We start from the raw sequence: 25,157 nt of genomic DNA, 5'->3' as shown, positions 1-25,157 counted from the left end.
TCGGGAATGGAAACCCACGCTGGGCCCCGCCCTTCAAGGCCCCGCCCCTCTGCTTGGCGCTCAGGAAGTTCGAGCTCGTTACGTCCCGCCTCCCGGGGTGTTTGAGGTCATGACCTGTACCCAGGGACATTGGCAACATTTCCGCCGTCCCGCACGCAACCCCTGAGGGCGTGGCCTCAAGCCTCGCCCCTCCGTTTCCGGAACTTGAAGTGCGTTTCTGAAACTCCGCCCCCAGCCCCTGAGGGCGTGGCCTCAAGCCGCGCCCCCTCCATCCCGGGGAATTTCAGCGCGTTTCGGCGGCGGTGGCGGCGGCCGCAGCCCAGCCCAGCCCCGGGCGACCCTCCGGCCCCGAACCTCCGTGCGCCGCGGGATCCGGCAGCGGTGACCAGCGGGGTGCGGCACCCGAGCAAACCTGACCCCCGCCCTCCGAGGGGATGCCGCGCAGGCCGCCGACGGTCCGCTCGGGGAACCAGCCTGCTCCGGCTCCCGCCATGGAGCCGGCTGACGGCGGGCCCTGGGCCCACAGCCGCGCGGCGCTCGCCCGCCTGGAGAGGCTGCTGCGCTGCTCCCGCTGGTAAGGACCGGGCTAGCGAGCTGCTGTCGCCTGCCCCGCTCCGGGACCCGTTGCTGTCTTTTCTGAGCGGCTTTCCACTCTTTCAGCCGCAAACTTGGGTTCCAACGGCGCTTTTCGAATTTTCGCGGGAGAACAGCCTTGGGGGCGTGGCCTAGGGGAACTCGGCTCCCTGGCCCCTCCCCGAAGGTGACGTTCCGAGATGGGTGGGGCTAAGGCTTCTCGGGTCCTTGGGTCGGTGTTCAGATGGAAGGCGGTCCGCTGGTTCTGGGCCACGACAGCCCCTTTGATGCTGACCCTTTGGACCTTTTCCTAGTAGCAGCCTCGGCGTGGGGGAGAGCGAGCGGGCGGGCGGGCGGGATGGATGGATGGATGGTGACCTGGTTAGGGGTAGTTTGGCGACGGCAGTGGGGTGGCCATCGCAATTCTTCCCCCCAGTTTGGTGGATGGAGAGATTATGGTACAGTAGCACTGATCTCCACCACGCCCTATCAAGGATTTTATTCTGTCCAAAATAACTTCCTTCCCTGTAGCAGTTTGTCGAATATGACCCAGGAAGTGACCCTCTATAACCCATTTTTCTCTTTGGCCGTAGTGAATGCTGAACCATCAGCCTCTAGCACTCAAATTACTGTAGTGTTAAACAGCAACTTTTTTTTTTAAAGTAAGAATTAACTGACACCGAATTTTGCACTCACATTATTATTGTTGTTATTTACAAAATCTTAGCATCTGAAAGCATGACAATACAGTCCTTAGAAAATCGGCATGAAGACATTTCCTAGCATGAAGATATGCTAAGCTGTGCTTACGTTTTCCTGAAGCATATGGGTCATCCTTTGTGGCGTAGACTTTATCTGAAACTGTAATTGCGATAGCAGAAGCCCAGGATGGCGCACACTAGTTCAATAGTGGAACCAAAGGTAGACACTTGGATGGCATCAACATTTCACGTAGGGTGTGTCAGACCACTTGAGTTCAGGTTCCAGCCACATCTTTGATCCTCTCTGTACCTCAGTAATAATGATTTGCTCATTAGTGTGCTATTTTGTGAATAATAAACATTTGTGGCACACTTAAGACGTACCATGGCGATGGTGTTTGAATATAAGCAAAACAGACACCCCCCCCCCCCCCCCCCCCCGTGTTTCTGTCACTCTGCCTCAGTGATCCCAAACCTTCTATTTGGGAGAGAAGATTAAATGTAGTTATACCTGTAAATTGTTTCCCGTGATGAGTATCATAAACGGTTACAAAAACGTGATGAAAAGGTGATTTAGACCGTTGGCTGAACCATTTGGAAAAGACTAATTAGGTAAAATATATTAATAATGTATAGATTGTCCTAAAATTGAACAGTTTCCCTTTTTACCACCTGCCAACTATTTCTTTACCATCTAAATTAAGTGAGATGAGAGCTGAGAGCCTGAAGACAGACAGCAGTAGTTAGGCCCAGACTTGACTATATCACATCCAATTGGCTAGAGAATATTGGATTCCTTTTTTTTCTTTTTTTTTTTTTTTTTAGTATATGAACCTATGGTAGATGAACTAAATTTAACTATTAGATGATATAATTTCATAGAGGGCCTTGAGTTCATGTTTTCCTCTGAAGTGTCAGCAAAAACTCCGTAGATTTTGTAGCCACAAATATAGTCCATTTTCTTCCTTTCTTTAAAAAGGTTAAAGCAGCCCTCATGCCTTTAATTTAAGCTCTCTGGAGGCAGTTACAATCAGATGGCTCTCTGAGTTTCTAGCCAGTCTTGCCTTCTTCATAAAGTTCCAGGCCAGCCCAGGCTACATAGTTAGATCTGGTCTCAAAAACCAAATCGAAACAGAAATATAAAAGCGTTCTTTGTTTGAAGGCTGTAGAAAAGCAGGCTGCTGGCTTGATTTGGACTAGAGACAACAACTTTCCAAACTTAGTTTTGTATTGTTTTTTTTCTGTTAATACCTGGTATGTAGTCTAGGCTAGCCTGGAAGGTATTATATACCCATGCTATCCTTAAATTCAGTGATCTCCGGCTGTACCCTCCTTAGCATTAGGATTACAGATGTATGCCACCATGCCCAGCTTCAGACTGAGTTTTAATAAAGGAAACTTAAGTTTAAAGAGCCTTTGAGCACTGGGTGGTGGCGGCACATGCCTTTAATCCCAGCACTCGGGAGGCAGAGCCAGGTGGATCTCTGTGATTTCAAGGCCAGCCTGGGCTACAGAGTGAGTTCCAAGAAACGCGCAAAACTACACAGAGAAACCCTGTCCCGAAAAACCAAAAAAAAAAAAAAAAAAAAAAAAAAGAGCTTTTGAGCATGCAGTTTTACATTGCACAGAAAATGATTTCTGTCACATTGGGAGTGTTTTCTTTTCCCCTTTCCCTGTCCGTCAAGCTCTCTCTGCCTCTCCCTCTCCCCTCCTTCTTACTTGCTAGAAAAGAGCTACCCAGGATGGTCTGCTGCTTGCTTCGGCTCATCATCATCCGGAGTGTCATGTTATTTGAAATTGTGTGTGTCCTTTTACAGAGCTTCAGAGTCCTCCCTGGCAGGCTGGTGATTACCCCGATTGCCCTCACATTCAGCTTGCAGCTGTCCTCTCTCTGCTGCTCCCAGCTGTCACCTGTCTTGTGGAGCACATTGGATCTGTTTTGTAGCAAGCAAGACTTGCTCTTACAGCGGATTGGCTATGTTTCTGGGCTACATTACAGGGCATCCTTTTGTGACCTTTAACATGACTCTGACTTCAAGGTGAAGCTGGTGAAAGTGTCCAAGAGGCCAGATGTGACATTTATGTTTGGACCAAGGCTCACAACGAAACAGAAGCTATTTAAAGATGGGGGGGGGGGGGAGAGACCGGAAGACATTATTGTTTGAGAGGCCAGCAGAAAGCAGAATACTATTGTGTTCCTAAAGGAAGCAGGACATGCATATAGAAGCTGCCCTGTCAAAACTCCAGGTCTTCCCTGGTGCTCTTTTGTGAATTAAAACTAATTAGGTACTTCCTGGCACATTTTTGGGGTAGAGAGGGTTGGGCTTTTTATGCCAATTGTATTTTGAGCTTTTTCTATCACTTAAGAGAAGATTAAATGTAATCCTAACTTTGAAGATGGTTGATTTTCTTTTTTCAAGTTATCCCTTATTTAAAAGACAATTTATTTTACATGTAAGTGAATATACATATCTATGTGTGTGCATGAGCATGTGTCTTTTGAGGCATTCTTTTTGCTCTGTGGTTCAAACTGTCTTGGTACTCACTGTGTAGCCCAGGGTGGCCTTAGGCACATAGTGATCCTCCTGACTTAGCCACCTAAATGTAGAGATTATAGATGAGAACTTGGCTTTTTTTTTTTTTTTTTTAAATGTCTTTTTGGGGGATTTTGAGATATAGGATCTTGCTCTGTAGTCCATGTGGGCTTTAAATTTGGGATCCTCCTACCTCAGCCTTGAGAGTGCTGGGACCACAGCATTATACATGGATTCCAGGGGCTGGGTAGGTTTTTCAGTGGTTAAAGTGTTTGCTGTACAAGCATGAGAATCCGAATTCAGACCCCCCCAGCTTCCACATAATAGTGAGGCTGGGTGTGCACACATGTAACCTCAATGTGGGGGGTGGAGGGAGACGGTGTGGCTGAAATAATTATCTCTAGGTTAAGTAAGATTGTCTCAAAAAATTAGGTGAAATGATTGAGGATGATATCCTAGCATTAGCTCTGGCCTCTGCATGTGCCTACACATGCATGTACCACACATGTATACACAATGCCTACAAGTATACATACAAATAAAGGAGATAGATAGACACCTGCCATCCCATCCCAGCCCAGCTTCAGATCCTGGGTCAGTGTTATTATTCTTTGTTTATGCATTGTTTACTCAATATTAATAAGATTACCTGTTTCATACTAAATGGTATGTGAATGTTCCTAAAAGGAAGCACAGATTTCCTGACTCTAGCATTTAGCTCTTGCCTTTCTTTAGGAGTTTTGATTCTTCAGAGTGATTCTTACAGGCCAGTGATCCTTAAGTAGGATGATTGCTCCCTCTGGTTTGCTGTGGCACTGGTTGGTTATTCATTAGAACAAGAAATCACTGAGGCATAGTAGTGGCAATGCATTTTCTACCTGCAAGGCATATGTGCTCAATTTTAAGGAGAGTAAAGGATACACAATTCAGGGTAATTGATGTTGAAGGCCCAAAAGATGTAGAGGAATGAACTTTGGTTTAGTCTGTATAGCAGAGGCGAGCCACATGGGCTTTGCACTTGTGCCTTTGAGATGTGGGTAGATTTTTATTAATGGAACCATTGGTCACAGTGGTGGTGGTGGTGGTGGGGATATTAGCAAATGATTGTATGCTAAAAATTGTAGAGTAAATGGGAGTGGGTTAGATGGTCTAGGAGTTAAGACCAGTTAGATCTTGAGGGATAAGTAGCCTAACTATAAAATGTTCATTTAGTTTACATAATTAATGTTCACTGTTGTTTGAATAACACCATGACCAAGAGCAATTTGGAGAGAAAAGGATTTATTTCAGCTTATATTTCTGGGTAAGGGTCAGTCACCAAGGGAGACCATGGCAGGAACTCAAGACAGGAAACTGGAAGTGGGAACTGAAGCTGTGGAATACTGCCTGCTCTCTAACCAGAGTTCAGCTGGCTTACTTATCCAGCCCAGGCCCAAGCTGCCCACAGTGGCCTGGGCTCTCTACATCAATTGTCAATCAACACAATAGCCAATCTGATCAGGCAATTTTTCAATTGAAGTTCTCTTGACCCAAGTTAGTCTAGGTTGTATCTAATTGACAATTAAAAAAATGAACTAGCACAGCTGACTTCCCAAGGAAAGCTGTTCCTGTGGCCTCCTAGAATTCTGATGTCCTTAGCTATCAAATGACGACAGAAATGAACTGCCTTTTAAAGCTGTCTCGAATGTACAGATTTCGTAATTGTCAGCATTGTGTAAAGCCTTTAATAGAAACTTAACATCTATGTAAAGAGGGCACAGATCGTGTCCAGCTTGCACCATATCCTCCAGTCTAGAAATCATTTATTCATGGAATTTATTTATGTGTTATTTTACTTATTGGCTTGATATCTGCCTCCTTCAGTCATGGTATAGTTCTCATAAAGGCAGGTTCACAGTTTTAGCCACAGTACCAGATATAATGTTTCTTAATGTTAAAATAATGAATGAAAAAAATTAGGTTAAGTAGGTCCCAGTTTCAAAGTGGTGATACCAAGATGACCTACTTAATTCATCAAGAGCACAAGAGAATCCTCCATTGGTTTCTAGTGTTAATTACCAATACTGAACAGTGGTTAAGGCCTCAAGGCAGCTGTCCATGTAGGTCAGTCTGACTTCTGAGATTCAGAGTTAAAACTACCATATATGCAGTCCCAGTATGGCTGAAGGCCTAGCTGCTGTTGTATAGGGCTTGTGACTTCTGGAGAAATTTATCATATACATGGGACACCTTTCTTTAATTTTAAGACAGGGTCTTATTATGTTGCTTAGGTTGGTCCCAAACTCACAGATTCTCACTCCTCAGCCTCCCTAGTGGTAGGATGGCTGGTGCATTTCACTGAGTGCAGCTGGATAGCCAGTGCATGTCACTGAGTGCAGCTGGATGCCCCCTTTTCTGTCCCTTATACCATAAGCGAAAGTATTACTGGTAAGCAGGTCCGGGCTCAGAGGAGACATTAGGGAGTGACAATGGATACATCCAAGAGTTACTTACATGTTATTGAAGTCTATTTCTAGAAATGAGAAGGGAAGAAAGGAACGCCTAAGTGTGAGCCTTGAAATCCAGCATTCGAATGGCAGATGAAAGGGATGAAGCTTTAAAAGACAGCCAGAGCAGCGGCTGCTTAGATGTTGTTTTACTTTGGAGGAAAGGGAATAGAAGACAGACACAACTCTGCTCGGTCAGGTCTACCTGCCAGTCACTGGGGCTTGTGTAGAGATTCTCCTAGGATAGGATCTACTATAATTAGTCATTACTGAAATTCTGTTGTGCATTTACTTTTTGGATAATTGTCTTATTCATTCAACAATTGTGGACACTAAGCACTTAAATACAAATTTAAAGTTTTCCCATGTGATTTACCTGAATCTGACAAAAAGTCATCACAAAGAGACTCCGGCCAGGGAAGCAGATCAGTGCCTTGCTCAGCCACCATCAGAGAAGCTTCCTCCTGCAGCAGATGGAAACAAAGACAGAGATCCACAACCAGACAATATTCAGAGAGGAGACACCTCGGAACACTCAGCCCAAAATGGGATGTCTCCATCAAATCCCTCCTCTCAGGTCTCAGAAAACCCTGTGGAAGAGGAGGCAGAAAGAGTGTAAGAGCCAGAGTGATGGAGGACACCAGAGAACAAGGCCTCTGAATCAGCAAGAGCAGAGCTCATAGGAACTCGCAGAGACTGAAGCAGTATTCATCAGGCCTGTTTGGGTCTGAACCTGGTGCTTATATTATGGCTTCCAGTTCTGATTTTATGGGATGCCTGAGTGGGAATGAGTGGTCTTTCCAGCTGTATCTTTCTTTCCCTTGCACCATTTCTTGGGTTCTTTACCTTCTAGTTGTTTGTTTTATCCTATTCTGATATGTTAGTTTTTGTTTGATTTTTATCATCCTGTAGAAGTCTGCTTGTCTCTAATGAGATCTGGTTGAGGGGTTGGAGTGGGGAGGAACTGGAAGGAAGAGTAGAGAGGGGAAATTGTAATCAGGATATATTATGTGAGAAAGAAATCTCTCTTGAATAAAAGGAAAGAAATAGAGATAAAGAATAGTATGCTCAGTTGGGCATGATGGCTCATGTACTTAGAGGTAGAAGCAAGAACATTATGAGTTGAGATTAGCTTGAACTATATAGGAAGAATGTCTCAAACAAACAAACATAAAGCCCAAACCAAACAGATAAGGTATTGTTCATTTACCTTTTACCTTACTTACCAAAGACGCTGCTTATTCTCTTAAAGGGAGATGTAGCAAATTGCTTAATTGGCTTGGAAAATTTGTACAATTTTATGTTAAATACACTGATCTACAACTTAAAAATCCCTTGAGGATACGCTAACATGTAAGGGCACTGGAGTACTTGTTCCATCTAAAATTAACTAGCAGTTGGCACCTCATGGGAGTTTAGGGGAGCCATTTAGTTAAATACTTCTGCTTCATTAGTATAATCTCAATTGAATTCAATTTTCCTTCGTAAAGGAAATTTTATCAGTAGGATTTTTGTAGAAACTGCTGTTCTCCCTGTTTAGTTATCTTTAAGTTCCAATGCATGGGCTACCCTGATCTCCTCATATCCTATGTAGAAAGTTAGAGAAGCGTGAGTGTAGTTGAGAGTTGTAAAGCTGAGTTTTTAAGAGGTGTGGAGTTTTTTAAAGATCTCCTTATCAAGTAAGTGTCTTGTCTGCAGTTTTTCCTCTGCGGTGTATTTCTATATCATGGAAAAGGGGGTAAAGGTAGAGTGATGGATTTTTGCACCAAGTCTTCCATTTGCTTCATCCTGTGAGGGTTATTGAGATCCATGCTAGGTGGGTAAAAGGGACGGGGGACTTAAAAAAGAAAAGGTCTCATGTGAAAGGCTATAGTCTGTTTGGCGAGAAGGAAATGAGCATCGGTGGGTAAAGTAAAAGCCTTTGTTTTCAGCATTAAATTCCAGAGCCCCAATTAGATGCCATTGCTGCTCTTTGGAAGTTTAGAACATTTTCTTTCTCCCTTAGGTCATGTATTAATTTGTCTCTACAGTCCCCCACTAGATTGCAAGCCCCTTAGGAAGGAATGGCAGAGTCAGATTAGTGTTCCTCACCTGCCTGGTAATTGCCTCAAGTCCTGGGATGGACCTGAAATCCACAAAGTTCTCTGCTTATTTATTTGTTTAGTGTCATTTTTGTGTGTTCCTCTATAGTGTTTGAGTAGTGTGTTGAGTGTATCAGATGTTCATATTTGTTGTATAGAGGGAAGTATATTTTAGACTTGGAGAACAGTTCAGTCAAAGTTGTGGGGCTGAAGCTGGATAGAGGACATGTGGGAATTGTCACAGACACTGGCCCAACCATAGCAGAGCTTCTTCAGGAGAAGAACAGGAAGGGTCGGTCCTACTGCATGGCTTTGCTGTCACCAGATTCTGAAGGGCGCTGTCGTGGTAAAATGTTTAATTTAAAATAATACTCCTGAAGGAGTGAGTGGCAGATAAGGTTGATCCTTGATTGTCTGGTAACTCAAGCTTTTCAGTTGCTTGTGTATCCTTGAAGAGATTCTCTGTGTGTGCCTCCATATGAGACAACACTGTACATGAAGGTTTAGCCATTGTCTCACTGCTAAAGATTTAAGTTGCTTGTAGTCTTGTAGTAACGCTCAGTGCTGGAGTATTTTACCAGATTTTAAAGGCCTATGCACGAACATAAGGAAAAAGCCTGTAGTGAATACATTCCTTAGCTCATCGCTTCTGAGGTCTATATTTGACTTCAATTCATTTTTTACCTCTAGGTTTTCAGATGACATTTATATCCCCATTTCTAGGTTGTTTTCTAGTTTAGATGCTATTTCCTTCCTTCTTACTCTCCAAACTGAATTTTCTTATTCTGTACTAAACTGTACTGTAGAAGGTACCTGACTGGGAATAGCACTCACCATTACTAATTAAGTCTTCACTCCACTATTCTGTCACGCCTCTCACAACCTTTGAAAAGTCCTATGTGCCGGTTTCTTTTTAAACAATGTATATGACATTTTAATTGGATTTCTTTTTCATATTTTGAAATTTCAAATAGCTTTGTCCTGGGGCCTTCAAGGCAGCAAAGACGTTTTACTTTTTAAACATTTATCTTTAGTTTTGAGGGTTTTATACATGTATCTAATGAAATACAATCATAGTTATCCCCTATTTTCCCCTCTAGTTCCTCCTATACTCTCCCAACCCACCCTGCTTCCAACATCATCTCTTGAAATTTTCTTTCAACCCATTAAGTTCTATTTGTGCTGCCCTGTGTGTGGGGGGCTGTCCACAGGAGCATGGGAAACCTCCCAGTAGCCACACCCTCAACATGATTCTTCTCTCCCTGGCATGTCTGTGGATCTCATTTGTAAGGCTTGAGGCCTGGAGATCACTGCCTCATCTGTGCTTTGGCTGTCTTGATCTTGTGTGGGTTTAGTGTATTGTTTCTTAGTCTCTGGAAGCTTTTAAAGACTAAACCAGAAAATGTTTGCTGTTTTGAAGCTTCATTATTTACAGGTATCTATTATACTCAACAGAAATTCCTGCAGCTTTAATAATTGAGTTAAAGTTGTGTGCATTTAAGATTTTGGTCAGTATCTCTTAATTGTAAGATAAAATTCTTTCATTCTTGCTATCTTCTTAACCAAAAGTTTAGCTTTGACATAGATAAACTCCACCTCTGCAGTGTCTACCTTGTACCTTCCCTTGAAGTTGGCCTGCCTTCTCTCAAATTGACCGTCACATTTCCCTCACTGCTCTTCTCCTCAGAACCCACATAGAACTCACTCACAGTTCCCATGTCTTCATTTGTTAAACAAGCCAGTCTGTCCCACTAACTAGAATAGTTCTACTGATCAGTTATTCATAGATATTATGCCACTGCTAATCACAGGGTAGCATATGATTGCTAGGGTGAAAGGTAAGAACTATAGAAAAGGTTCAGAGTTATCTTAGCAAGGAAATAGGAGGCTTAGAAACAGAATGCAGACATTGAGCTTAGTGGTACCAGAGGAAGCCAGGAGGCTGTTGACTGACTGCGTTGTGGAGATCTGCTGCCATGGAGGGTAGGAAGTAGAGCAGTTCAGGCAGTGCTGAAGTAGGCAGGGAGAGAGAGGCGCTGTGAGCAAATGAAGATGCAGTGGGAGGAGAGGCTTCAGGAAGAAGATGAGGTCAGTACAGCTTCACAGGGAAGTCAGGGAGGAGAAAGAACCAACACCCTCGGGAGAGCTTTGTTGAGGTACGAGCCAATGCTAAGATGGTAATGACGGATTTACTGGTGGAGCACTTAGTTCAGTTGTGGGAGACAGTAGAATGGGTGGTGGGGGCCAAATGTGGGTTTTTTCAGGTTGAAGGGGAGGTTACCTGGCTTAAGTTTTTCTCATGCTGTGAAAAGGCACCATGACCACAGCTACTCTTATAAAGGAAAAGATTTAATTGGGGTGGCTTACAGTTTCAGAGGTTTAGTCCATTATCATCATGGGGAGTGGGGCATGGCAGTATGCAGGCAGACATGGGGCTGGAGAAGGAGCTGAGAGGTTTACATCTTGATCTGTAGGCAACAGGAAGTGAATTGTGTCACTGGGCTTAACTTGAGCTTGGGAGACCTCAAAGCCCACCCCCACTTCCTCCAGCAAGGCCATACCCACTCCAACAAAACTGCATGTCCTAAATAGTGCCACTCCCTATGGATGCCATTTTCTTTCCAACCACCACATTACCTGTGTATGCTTACATGAGTGTGAAAGCGGGGTGATTCAAACCGTGATGGCCACAAACTTTAATGAGATATAGGAGCTTGAGAGCAGCCCATCTCAGGAATGAAGAGTACCCGAGGAAGGGCTTCTGCTCTGAGACCAGAGAAGAGATGAGGTCAGGAAACAGGTAGCAGGGGGGCTAGATGGCCACAGAGTCATACCGTGTGAGGGACTTAGAAGTACGGGTAGCTTTGAATAACCATGTAGTCATTGCTTGACGTTTTACTTATCGATCGTTTTATCATTGTGGAGATATAAAGAATACTACTTTTTAGAGACATATTTTTTTCCTTTTTGTCTCCTATTCATTTTGGATAGAGTATCAGTTTTTTTTTAGGCCAAGATGGCTGGGAACTCATTGTGAAGCACAAGATGTCCTTAAACGTAGGATTCTCCTATTTCTGCTTTCTGGGTGTAGGGAATTAGATGTGCACACCATGTCAACCACCCTTCTGTCGTTTTCCCCCCCCCCACTTTTGTTTTTTGAGACAGGGTTTCTCTGTGTAGTCCTGGCTGTCATGGGTAGACCAGGCTGAGCTAGAACTCACAGAGATCCACCTGCCTCTGCCTCCTGAGTACTGGGATTAAAGGCGTCTGCCACCACCCTGGGCTTCCTTCAGTTTTTATTGTGGTATCCAGAGCCTGAGCAAATAAGGCAGGGAACCCCTATCTAGCATTATGAACTTGCATTTACAAGTATCTTATGTCAGTAGCAAAAGTGGCTCTGAATCATTAAACCTTGTAGTCTGGGCTGAATACAGAATTGGGTGAACTACAAAGATGGTCAGTTTTCACCCTAGATAGAGAGCGGTTGGGTTTGGCTAGGATGATGCAATATGAAATACACAGAAAAGGTGTAGGCAGTCTATGTTATAGGGGACCAAGTAGAATTAGCCCTTAATTATGAATGAGATGGTTAAGTTTGGTAGTTAATCTAATAAAAATTATAGAAGCCACATGAATACTGGTTACAATCATCTAATTGCCAGGGTCACCAAACTCATTTTGTCAATCTATCCTATGTAGTTTGGTCGAAAAATGAGCTTTTGTGAGTTTTTGAAAGTAATGGGTTTTATAATGTCAGCGAGCAGCATTTTTAGTAGCTTGAGAGTAACGGGGCTATACTCTCACTTTCTTCATAGCCTCTTCCTGAGAGCTCCATTTCACCTTAATGTTCATATCTGTTAAAATGTGCAATGTGAAACGGTTGATCTTTGCAGAAATGTGGAGAACTGTACTCTACTTATGTGGTTTGTGTTCAGAGGTAATTGGATAATAATGGTGTAAACACCTAAAGGTCTTAGGGTTGGTATAATAAGCCAAGTGCAGGAAGTGGTTGTCCTTTAAAGGCTTTACTTGTATGCTGTGCTCTTGACGCATTACCCTGCTGAGTGTCAAGGCTTAGCATATACATATTGGAATTAAAATATGCCATATACAGCCTAGTGTTAGTGGAAGGAAATTTACTTAGAAGGTGTATGAGTTGGTTGTGACAAAATCGTGGGTAAGATGCTCGAATTCATAAGAATAATGTAGTTAAAATTAGGGTTTTGATTATGAAGTTTATAGTAAATAGTTCTGGGCTACAGGGGTCGTGGAGTGGGCCTATAAATACAATAAGAGCCTGTCCTTTCCCAGGACTTTGAGAGGCAGCAGGCATTCTGATGGACAGCACTGGGGAGATTTGCTTTTGCCTCTCTTCTCTTAGTGTAGTGACTTCCTTCAGTCTGAAGACTGCCAGCTTGAATTGTGTCTGGAATTGTTTAAACAGTCAACTCGCTGTGGACTGAAAGAATGATCATATTTGGTCAAAACTTCTATAAAAAGTAGATGGCTCCTTAATAGTAAACAATTAGGTTTTCGTTTGTTGTTTTTAAGTGGGAAGCCATGTATTATTATGGTCAAAGTATCCCAATGCCCTAGTTTTTTGGGACAGTTCTAGTTTGTATCCCTTGTCCCAACATTCTATCCAGTTAAGCAACCCTCTTCACTCTGAGAAATGCTCTCATTTGGATGGCAGGCCACATTTTGAGATTTATGGGCTTCACTTCAAGTCAGCCAGGGAAGATGTACCTTAGCTGTTGAAAGAGGAAGTTTGGGGGTGCTTGAACACTGATCCCTTTCTCTCACTTCTCAATAGATACATTATAAAAAGAACTAAAACTTGTTTTGACATTGATAATTGCTATTTGAACACAGCAAGTATGTCCATGGGGTATATAGCCAGCAGAATTAAAGCCTTTGCAATAAATGTATCCTTAATTTTTTCTGCTTTGATAAAGAGAGAAATAAGATAGTGAGGGGTCTTGAGTTTGTAGCATATTGGGCATGAAATGTTTATGTAGCAATAACTTATCTTCCTTTCTTCTATCAGCACTAATATTCTGAAGGAGCCCGTGTGCTTAGGAGGGTGTGAGCACATCTTCTGTAGGTGAGTAGTGAGAGCTGACGTAATCACGATGTCTGTCCTGGTGTCCACACTGATGTAATCATGTCTGCCTTGATGTGCACTCTGATGTAATCGTGATGTCTGTGTATTATCTTGAGTTGATATTTAGAACTGTTTTCATTTACAAATAAGAATTAATGCTCAGAGGGGAATGTCCAGAGTTCCAACGGAAGTAGCTCTGCTAAAGTTTTTTTTAAAAAAACTGCAATGCCTTTGACATAATTCTGATATGTCTTCTTGAATATTCCAGTTTTGAATGACTGAGATAATGATCTTTCAAAATTTAATGAAGTCTAATTCTTCAATTTCCAAGGCGGAGTGACTTCAAACAGTAGATGTTTATTGTTGTAGTTTAGGAGGCAGAAGATGAGGTTCTGATAAATGTTGGTAGAGTTCGTTCTCTCTAAAGGCTGCAAGGGAGACTATATTCCCCAGTTTCTCATGGGCTGTTAGTAAGGTTTTCATTGCTGTCACAGAATATCGGATTGAAACAGTTGATGGGCATGTATTAGTCAACGTTTTGTCACTGTGACGGAATACCGGGCATACATTACCTGAGGAAAGCTTTGTTTGATTCCAGGGTCTCAGGTTTCCGGTACTGTGCTTGGCTTTGGTGTCTTTGGTGCTTGAACACCAGTTTTGCTTCTTGGGGTTAGTGTAGTAAGCCAAGTGCAGGGCATGGTCATCCTTCAAAGGCCTTGGGAGAGAACCTTGTGAGAGAAGGGTGTAGCTGGAGACCTTCTCTCCAGCCCCTGCCAACCCCTGTTAGTCCAACAACCCACTTAAAAAATAAACACACAGACACTTATATTATTTAAACTGCTTGGCCATTAGCTCAGGCCTACCATTGTCTAGCTCTTACTCTTATATTTAGCCCATTTCTACTAATCAATACTTTGCCACGTGGCTCGTGGCTTACCAGTACCTTACATCTTTCTTGTCATGGCGGCGGCTGGCAGTGTCTCTCCCCTCAGCCTTCCTGTTCCCAGCATTCTCTTCTCTGCTTGTCCCGCCTATACTTCCTGCCTGGCTACTGACCAATCAGCATTTTATTTACACAGAGCGATATCCAGAGCAGAAGGGCTTCGTGGTGGTAGGAGCCTGTGGAAGTGGATGTTTTGTCAGGAAAAGGAGGGAGGATTTGGGGATTTGGCTCTAGGTATAACCTTCAAAGGCATACCTCTAGTGAATTTTCTAGCTGGGTCCCCACTTCTTAAAGTTCCCTCTCCCTCCCAAAATGGTGCTACATGGTTGAGCACCAAGTATTCAACCATGATTCTGTCAGGGACTTGTAATGTTATGTTTGAATCGTAGTCTCTAAAGCACACATTTGACATTCACACATGTATAACAGGGGAGGAGGATTTATTTCAGTTCATGGATGTAGAGGTTTCTGGTCCATAGTCCTTTATATTGAGACTGTATTTCTTCACATCTCTAAAGCTTTACCCTTTAGGAGCTATAGATTTGTTTGCTGGGAAATATTAGGCAGAGTGTCATGCTAAATAATGTCTCATCATAGTAAATTGATCAGACTTTACATATATGTGCATATCATATTCTCAAAGCACACTGCTTTACCATTCTATGTTAGACAACCGCTGTTTTCCTTCTGTTCATACTGGAGTTTAGATTCTGCTGAATTTTCTTTTAATTTTTTTTAAGTGTTTGTATAAGTGACTGTGTTGGATCAGGATGTCCAGTGTGTTGTACCCCAGCCTGGATCCTGGACCTCAAGATAAACAGACAGTTGGACAGCATGATCCAGCTTTATAGTAAACTTCAGAATTTGCTACATGCCAATAAACTTTCAGGTGAGTAACATACCATCACTGTTTTGTTAAAGAGTGGACAAATTAATAATGATAATGATTACATGAAAGATGGACAAAGAATTCTGAATGATGTAGTTCAAATTTTAAGATTAGTAGGGTTTCTTTTTTTTTTGAACTTATTTTGAGAAATGAGATAATTAAGTCTTGGCTTGATAGATGAGGTGCCAAGGTCTAGAGACGTTAAATGCTCTTGCCTGCAGTCACATGTATAGTTAATACGAGCAGAAAGAGAAATAGTGCTCATTTCTTGGTGTCAGTCCAGAGAGTCTAACTGACTGCTTTCTACAGTTGGGATAATTTCTGTAGACTAGATGCTAGTGATTTTATCTATAATAGTGCTTAATTCACTTAAGTACCCTGTTACAAGATAGAGTACAATATTCTTGAAAGGATCACTTTTCTAGTCTGAATTAATTAGGTACACATTTTGAAAGAGCAAAAATCTAACACTCCTTTTCTTATCTATTTAAATGGGGGTTAATGTTTTTCAAATTGTTCTTAGACTCTGTGTATTAACTATATATCTTCCCATTGTGCTTTCTGCTGAGAACTAATTGGCTGTGAAAAGAAACTAAAGTGTTTTGAATTTTCATAATTGGATGTCGGAGTTGTCTTTTTATTGACCAAATCATATCATTTTAGCATGTATTTATAGGAGAACCTGTGTTTCAGGATGCCATGAAAGATTGATAATGGTAATATAAAATTGTTGGCTTTTAAAATCTTTTGTTCTTTAGATTCTGATGTGATAGTGTAACTGTCAACTATTAGTAAAATTGATTGAACAAAATTAAACAAGTCAAATGCTTTTAAAGATTATTGACAACAGGTCTGTATTTTTAAGAATGTAAGTCATAGTTAGCCCATGTTTACATTTAGTTATTTGGTCATTGTATTAGACTCCATTTTTTAGTGATAAGATATGTTATGGGGGTACTATGACTTATGTTTCCAGGTCTGTACATATATTTTGTAAAGTACTTGCTTTATAAAGTATTGTGGTTATAAGTCTCTTAATGCATTCAGTTTAGGACTGGCAACTTGGTATTGGATATCCAGTTGGGGGACACTTCTTTAGCTCCCAGCATTCACTAGTTTTCTGTCGTTCTGTGTTTAGGTTTGAGGCCTCATGAGGTTTTTTTCCCTTTGGTGCTAGCATGTCTGTTGGTGTCATTGGTTCTGCTCTTGTTTGAGCAGCATGTATATGTGTATATAACTAATTATAAGAATAACACAACTCTGTGTGTGTGTGTGTGTGTGTGTGTGTGTGTGTGTGTGTGTATAAAACAACAAAGAAAAAGAGTATGAATTTGAAAGAAAGCAAGGTGGGAAGATACTTTGGAAGAGTTGGAGGGAGGAAAGGGAACAGATGTAATTATAATTTCAGAAAATAAAAAAACGATAGAAGAAAAAACAAGATTATAAAAAAAGATGTATTGAGGGGGCTAGAGAGATGATTCAGCAGTTAAGAGCACATATTGCTCTTGCAGAGGCCTTGAGTTCAGTTCTAGTACTTGCCACGTCCGGCAGTTGGCACTTTCTCCACCTCCATCTCCCGGGGATCTGACTCCTGGCCTCTGGGGCACCTGCACTTATGAGCACATGTACATGTTGATCAATTAAATCTTGAAAAGAAAAAGACCGCATTGAGAAGAGCTTTGTCATTAGCTTACCTGAATGCTTTTCTTCCTTGAGAACCGCCTATGATGCTGTGTACTTGGTAGTTGAAAAGATTGTGTGTATGATGTAATTGGCCTCTCTCTAGCCCTTATATGTACTGAAAATTGATGTAGTGATTCCCAGTAAGGGTCCATGTGTCTTTGGCAGTGTCAGAGTTGGGAATGGAGAAGAAGCAATGAGTTCCTTGAATTACTTATACAGTATGAACAATATGTCTCTGAAAGTTGCTTTCGTTAGATTCTTAGAGGTAGGTCTGATTGCTAAGATTATTGGCCAAGCACTGAACTGTGGGGTTCTACTTTTGAGACTGTCCTATTTTAACTCGACTCGTCTCTAATTACTGTGCAGTAGTGTGCTAAGTTATGGCAGATGCTGTAACACAAAGTGATAAGCCAGGTGGCTGAAATAAAAGAACCTGTCTCGGTTCTGGAGGCTTGAAGTCTTAGTTTCACAAGTGTCCTCTCTGAGACCCACGGCTTGCTCTCATGTTCACTTCATGTCCTCACACTGCGCTAGGGTCTCCATGCCAGTGTAGCTTCATCTTGGATGGGTCTGTCTAATACAGACTTTAATTAAGATTACAGTTTAGGTACCAGGTATTAGTTATGGTTTCTGCATGTGGATTAAGAGAGTAGAAGGAAGTTCACAGTTTAATGCATAAATAAATAACTTGACATTTTTAATGGTGATCAAATAGGAAGAGGCTAGTGTGGCCTTTGTAAGCTAATTGCCATCTGCCGTGGCTCACTAGGGTGTTCGACACTTTGAGGTACAAAAAGGACTAAGAGTCCTAGAATGTGCTGCAGTGAAGGCTGTTTGAATCATAGCATAGTGTTTGTATTTTGTGGATGGTGGAAAGACTGAGTTTCAAACAAGGTTCAGGGTGGGACCCAAGCCCTTTTAGAATATGTTCTTATTGTTTTTCTATTTTGAACATTTGTTTATTCAGTAGGTATTTGCTAGTTGAGTTGGCTGGAAATTGGCAGTGTGGGACTGGAGAGCAGATCCCAGTGCTCCCACTGCAAGCTGAACATGCCGTCAACACCCGTGACTCCAGCTCTGATAGCTCTGACAGCCCCCTCTGGCCTTCCTGCACACACAGGAATGAGCACTTGTACACAGGTGCACACGCATGTGTGTGTGCACACTCACACACGTAAAGTAATCTAAAAGAAGAAAACAAAACCGACCGTGAGCCTTTGCTATCTTGATAGGAAATCACAGAAATGTTAGAGAAGCTTACTGAATATACCTCTGTTTTTAAAATATACCTATTTTAAGTTGTATCACCGTTAGCTTTTTCCTAAGTCTTCTCAAAACAAGGCAGCTCTGAAGGGTGTTTCAGCTTGAAGTGCCCCCTGCAGTGGCTCCCTGTTTCTTTATAGTTCGTTTAGTACATGGAATGAGGGCCTGTGCTGGTTTATCTAGTAAGTATTTCTAAAACTAAATTTCATTGGAAGAAGATGAAATGTTTTATAGGTAGAAGGAACCAGGAATTGGTAACAAGTGAAGATTGCTAGTTTGTAAAAAAAAGAAAAAAAAAAATTATCTCCCCTTAAGACAAGGACATCAGACCGAGTGATTCCTGAAGCCTTAGCTGACTCCAAAATTCTGTAACTGTTAAGTGATCACATGTTAAAATGTTAAACTAAGTAGAATGGTTAACCAGCTCTCATGGTTGCTCTATCTTTAAACAAATTCCTGTAGTTTATAATTTATCTTTCAAATGAACCTTGTTACTTGCATTTACTACAAACTATGCAATTACTATAATTAAGGTGGGTAATTAGGAAGAACTTGTCAGATCGTGGACATGGTATGTGATACACTGGAGATGAAGAAGCCTGATTTATAGGAAGTATGCAAAGAGGAGCTTCTAAACATTTCATCATATTTTTCTCGGTTCAGTGTCCTTTAAAGAGAAGAGGTTGTCATAGTTTCCTGATGGCCATTTATGGATAATTTTAGCTTATTCTTTATAACAATCTGTTTTCTACTAATAGAGTTAGATTTAAAGATTCTCTTTTCCTCCTGAACCCATCATATTAAATCAGCCCTTGCAGGTGCTGGTCAAGTTTTGTGGAACATGTCGGTGTTGGTGACATTAAAATAAAGCACACTGATTGTGCTTTCATAGGAACACAATTTACATTTCTCTTCTCTAGTTTGGGGAAGGATGCTAGTCCTTCTGAAGTGATTGCACAGTGTTTCATATATGCTGTGACTTTGTAAGAGACGAAGAGGAGTGTTTGGATGGCCATGTTGCTGTTGTTCTCTTAAATAGACCTAAATACATCTTAACTTACAGAATAATTATAATTCAGGGAAGGTGTTACTGTTACACAGATGGCTAACAGAGTGCCTCCCTTTCATTTTTTTTAAATAAGGAACTAGCTAGTCAGATTTCTCAACTTCTGTTGTGTAACTTATAATAGAGAATAATTTGGGAAGCACACAATGTACATCATTATAATCCTTTGATGTAGATTAATGATAGTGAAATCACATTTTCTAATTGCTTCTCTTTTCTATACTTATTAAATTTTAAGAAAAAGAAAACTTGGCTAAGCAGCTCCTTAGTAACACGTGTGTGTCTGTTTCTTGGTATTTCATAGTATATTCTGAAATATTTAAATTCAGAGAATAAGATTCTTTTAAATGTCATCATTAAGAAATTTGCTATGCAGAGGAAGAACCAATGTTTTTCTTCATGAAATGAATATGATAATTTATCAAGCTTAGAAGCATTCATCCATAAAACAGTTGTAGCTGTTAATAATATGATTTATGTTCTAGCAACTGAGTTGTTTTGCTTTTCAGTTTTATCTTAGATAGGCTGCATAAAATCCAGAATTTACATTTATTGTTTGTGGTTATCCTTCCTTAGTTAGACCAAGTGGGGTGATTAAAATCTGTGGGCAAAGGTGGCAGTACCCCTTAGTGCAAGGATTGTGTGCATGTGTGCATGTACATTCATGTGTTCTCATTTGCTCATTTATAAGTTAGCAAACATTTTGCCGAGGCTGAAATGTAGTGTTTGTAGATTGAATGTGTTATCACTGCTTACATACCTTAATTTCCCTGTAGCTGCCCAGGTCTACTTCTTATTAGTATTATAAACATTGAGAAATCAAGATTGGATTCATTTTTAGTTGAAAATGTCATCATCTGCATTTAAAATAATAAATTAAAACCAAATACAACTTTTCACAGACTACTTGAGGATTAACCTTTAAGTCTTTGTAATCCTGAGGCCTTCTTAAGAAGTAATCTCTGGTAACATTTCATTTTGACCTTTCTTTAGACTCGAGATTGTACCAGAAGTGGCTGGGTTTCAAAATCTACTTATCACTGAAGAGAAAAGACCATGTTGAATTTAGATGTATGGTCTCTCTGTGAATGGAAACTCATTCTCATTGTTTTGATTCCCAAGATTCTATCTCAGTAACACCGTGTAGACTGTGTATCGCTCAGCAAATCATTTCAGTGACTGTGGGGAATCTGTCCTCATTCAGTTACATAGTTTTGCTTGTAGCTGGCCTTATGTATTTACTATCTTCATGGCACTCACTGTGCTCCCATGTCACCAGGAAGAAGTAAGTGGTGGCCTCTTTAGAGTATAGCCTGAATGCTGTTATTGCTAGGCAGGGTCGTGTGTGACATTCTTGCAGGGTTAAAATCGGCTTATTTATTGAAACACAGTGTTTTCCAGTTCTTCTTCCCTACCTAGGTGATTTTTACCTGGGGGGTATATTTATGAGATGGGAGGTGAAGAAATAAACAAAGGAAGCTATTCTATTCTAGGCACTTAAGAATTGGTAGTGTAGCTGTAGGAAAATAAAAGGTGACTATCCTTAGGAAAACTAAAACCAAATTCATCGGTAGCTCAAGATGGAGAACTTAATCCTCATGTCCTCATAGCCTGTTTCTTTTCCTTTTTTTTATTTTTTTTTATTTTTTGCTGTATCAGATCCAAAAGACAACACACCGAGGTCAAGTTTATGTGGTGATGCAGAAAGGAAGAACAACTCCATAAAAATGTGGTTTAGTCCTCGCAGTAAGAGGGTTAGATATGTTGTGAATAAAGCGTCAGTGCAGACCCAGCCTCCAAAGGCAAAGGGTGACAAAGCCCAGAAAGCCTCAGTGTATGAATTTGTTTCCACAAGTCCCCCTGAAGTTATTCCTAAGAGGGCTAAAACAGCTTCTAGAACATCTGTGAAAAAGCAGCGGAAGAAAGCTTCAGCTGAGATCAACCAGCAGAGGAGTTCAAGGCCAGAGACAGAAGATAGTAGATTTGATTCCAAAGAGGAACTGAAGGAGGAAAGGGTTGTCTGCTGTAGCCAAACACCAGTTACGGAAAGTCCACGGGTAAATGGTGAAATCGACTTATTAGCAAGTGGCTCTATTGCAGAATCTGAATTTTCTGGAAGCTTGACTGAAGTGTCTTTACCATTGGCTGAGCATATAGTGTCTCCAGACACTGTGAACAAGAATGAAGAGACCCCTGAGAAGAAGGTCTGTGTAAAAGATCTTCGTTTCGTAGAGCATAATGGAAATCACAAAGGCTGCAGCAGGCCTCCCAATCCCACTTCTAAGAATTGTGGGAGCAACATTTCGAGCCCCAGCAGAGATGGCATTAAGCCAGCAGTGCTTGCAGAAAATATGCTGCCAATTGACTGTTCTTCAGGGCAAGTTGATGTCACACTCAGGAGAAACAGTAACATATCGGATGACTCCTTTAGCCTTTCACCGGGCACACCCCCACCTCTGCTGAATAATTCAACTCACAGACAAATGATGTCAAGCCCCGCCACAGTGAAGCTGTCACCCGGTGTCACAGCCTTGAAAAGAAACCACAGAGGAGAGACTTTGCTTCATATTGCTTCTATTAAGGTAGGCTGCCTACTCTACACTAAATCTTGGAATGAGACCATATTAGTTTGCTGTTACTATAACAAATACTTGAGGTAAGAGAACAGATTTAATTTATCTCACAGTATGGGAAGTTTCTGTCCATGCCCAATAGGTTCTGCTGCTTTAAATGTGTTATGGTAGGTGTGTGTTGTGGAACAAAGCTGTTCACCTCATCATCAAGAAGCAAGAGAGGGAGTGAGGAAGGAGTGGAGAACCTGTTCTCTCTTCATGGGCAGTGACCTGAAGACCTTAATGTAGAAACTGGAGACAGGGGTTTGGGGTAAGGAACCCTGCCATCAGCTATACTCACCGTCTAGGGATCCTCTACTCTTGGGACAGCTTGAATTTTTGGAGTTCACTTCTGGTTATGTAGACCTTAATGTAGAAACTGGAGACAGGGGTTTGGGGTAAGGAACCCTGCCATCAGCTATACTCACCGTCTAGGGATCCTCTACTCTTGGGACAGCTTGAATTTTTGGAGTTCACTTCTGGTTATGTTTCAGGTGATTTCTGCTGAGACTGACTTAGGAAATCAGTCTTTTGGTCATCTTGTCACATTTATCAAACATCTCCACACTTAAGATGTTCGAGTATTGTTAATGCTTCCTAGACATAGCTAGTTAATAATTACTATGCTCCATCCAACTTTACAAACAATATAGTATGTTTCAGATGTCATCCTAGAGCAGAAATAACCACAGACAAATAAACGAACCAAATTTGGCATGCATATTCAGGTGGCCCACTCATAAACTAGATTGTAGTCTGTTCTAGGCATGGAAAAAAGCCACAGTAGAATAAATAGATAGGGAAAAATGGTGGTATGATGGTGCCTTGGTGACTTTTCTTCATTGATGTGTTCATGATTACTTTGTGTAAGTTTTCTCAATTGGCTATTTACTTGAAAAATCTTGCCCAAATTAAAGTTGCCCATTTTGTTTTCTTGAGCCCAATTATCAGATATTATTATTATTATTATTATTATTATTATTATTATTATTTGACTAATTCCGATTTACTACTCTTAAACATTGATTTGTACTGTTCTTTTAAAACCATTAATTAACAATCTTTTAAAATCTGATTATGAGGTGGATGTGTACTCCCACCTGTTTGATTTGTGTTTGTTTTTACAACAAACACAGGGACTCAATCAAGCACCCTTACAGAATAGCTGTGCATCCAACTTGTGTATTTGACTTGATAGTCAGTGTCTAGAAAGAAAAAAAGTACCAGTGGGTTTATCAACATAGTTTTCTTTTGAGAAATAGTTTTCATTTAGTTCTCCCCTTCATTTTCTCATTTGTAGCAAGAATGAATTGTCTAGCTGTAGGAAGTCAAATACTCTAATTCTGCTGTCTGATTTCAGCTGCGTGCCCACCTTCTTTCAGGAAAAGATTGGAATGGGCTGATATCTCCATGTCTGATGTCAAGATGCTCTTCAGAACTCCAGCTCCTTTCAACTTTGTTAACTGCAGGATACTTCTTTCTCTTAGGCTGACTCCAGTCTACAACTCTCCTTGACAGATAGCCTTACATCTCCAAAATTTTGGGGGCTCCAACACAATTCAGGCTTCACCTTTACAGGTCCATGCAATGGCCTCTATGACTACATGCAGGGCCTACCACATGCCTAGCCTCCAAGGCTTTCTTTAATGGACAAGGAAGATTCTACAAGTCCTTTCCTTTATTCTTGACCCTAAAACCATGTGGCCAAAGCTGTCAAGTTCTGCTGCCTGCTCAGGCTGGAATGTAACTCTCCTGATGATGTACATTTGCTTAAGCTTTGACTTGCTGATGTTTTCTAGGCTAAGGACATCCCTCAGGTTTATTCCTTTTACAGGTTGCAAAATTAAGCTGGTGGTGTCTTGCCCTGAGGTCACCAGACCCTTTATTCCATTTAGCATTAAGCTTTTTTTGTTTGTTTTTTCGAGACAAGGTTTCTCTGTGTAGCTTTGTACCTTTCCTGGAACTCACTTTGGAGACCAGGCTGGCCTTGAACTCACAGAGATCCACCTGCCTCTGCCTCCGGAATGCTGAGATTAAAGGCTTACGCTGCCATCACCACCAGACGCATTAAGCTTTAAAAAAACGAAAACAAAACTCATTGAGCACCAGACTTGTCTCCAGCGTTACATTGCCTGGTGCTCTTTTCTCCTGAGACTGTGCCTTTTATATTTCTCTTTGCTTCATGCACTCCTTTTCACTGTAGGCCTATATAATGACCACTAATAACCACACAACAGAGTCAATACTAGGCTGTCTTGAAATCTCCTCTGCCAATGCCATTAATCCAAAACTCTTTACTTCAGCTCCTGACAACAGAAAGCAGCCACATTTTTTGCCAAAATATCACAAGAATGTGGCCAAGCCAGTAATATTCTTCCCCTCTGAAACCTTTTAAGCTGGGCCCCACATTTCACATCACCCTCACCACCGTAGTCCATGCTTCTACTAAGATGGCCTGTTAAGCACTGCTTAAAGCATCAATTGCTTTTCTAGTCCAAAGTCTCAAGTCTTCTATATTCCTCCAAACAATGTGGTCAGGCCTATCACAGCAATATCCCAGTCCCTGGTACCACCTTCTGTTTAAAAAACACCAGTGGTATTAGTAAACACAATTCTGTGTTATCTCTGAGGCACACAGTAAAGGCTCTGGCCAAAAGAATGGTCAGTCCATTGAATAAATCAATCTTTAACCGACTATGGGGAGACTATAGAACTCTGGAACAAGTCAGTCACTGAGAGTGTATCCTCACAGGCATAGCTTGTACTAGCTTTTCCCCTATTATTTCTGCTCCTCTCTGCTGCCTCCTAGTTGCCGTGATGTGAGTTCCTCTCTGCTGCCTCTGTGCCACAGTGGACCAAAGCCCCAGGAGCAAAATAAACCTTTCTTGTAAGTTGTTTCTGTGTTACAAAAGTAAGCAACACAGAAGCGATTGCTTGTACTTGTACTTAGTACCTCAGTAGTGGTTTTTCTGAGCCATGTAAGAGGCTGACATTTCGTGATTCCATGCAGACATAACACGTTAGGATGTCAACTTGAAGCAAAGAAGGGTGCTGAGAATCTGAATTCTAATTCTGGGGGAGACAGTCCCTGAGAGGATCTGCTTCAGACTGTGGCTTTGCAGCTCATACTTCTTGGCAGTCCTGTTTGTTCCCTCCTACTAGGGTCCTAAGAAAGTATGGAACACACAAGCCAACTGGGATCTGGGACATGCTGAAGGTTTT

General features: G+C 41.5%; 1 protein-coding gene across 5 annotated transcripts in view; it reads left to right on the top strand.

Moving 5' to 3' along the window:
• The first annotated feature begins 348 nt into the window (after positions 1–348).
• The window catches only part of Bard1 (BRCA1 associated RING domain 1), a 72,237-nt gene continuing 47,428 nt past the window's right edge, over positions 349–25,157 (top strand). Inside the window, exons 1-4 of one of the 5 annotated variants that reach the window (XM_036173479.1) lie at positions 349–574; positions 13,423–13,479; positions 15,163–15,311; positions 20,983–21,905. In XM_036173479.1, the coding sequence (XP_036029372.1) occupies positions 435–574; positions 13,423–13,479; positions 15,163–15,311; positions 20,983–21,905 (1,269 nt within the window). In that variant the 5' untranslated portion in view covers positions 349–434. The remainder of the gene's footprint in view (positions 575–13,422; positions 13,480–15,162; positions 15,312–20,982; positions 21,906–25,157) is intronic. The other 4 variants (XM_036173480.1, XM_036173483.1, XM_036173481.1 and 1 more) reach the window with 4 other exon arrangements.

This window comes from Onychomys torridus, chromosome 23, assembly GCF_903995425.1.
Source record: "Onychomys torridus chromosome 23, mOncTor1.1, whole genome shotgun sequence".
NCBI lineage: Eukaryota > Metazoa > Chordata > Mammalia > Rodentia > Cricetidae > Onychomys > Onychomys torridus.
Note: the sequence above shows the minus strand (reverse complement) of the source record. Positions and strands in the feature narration are given on the sequence as shown.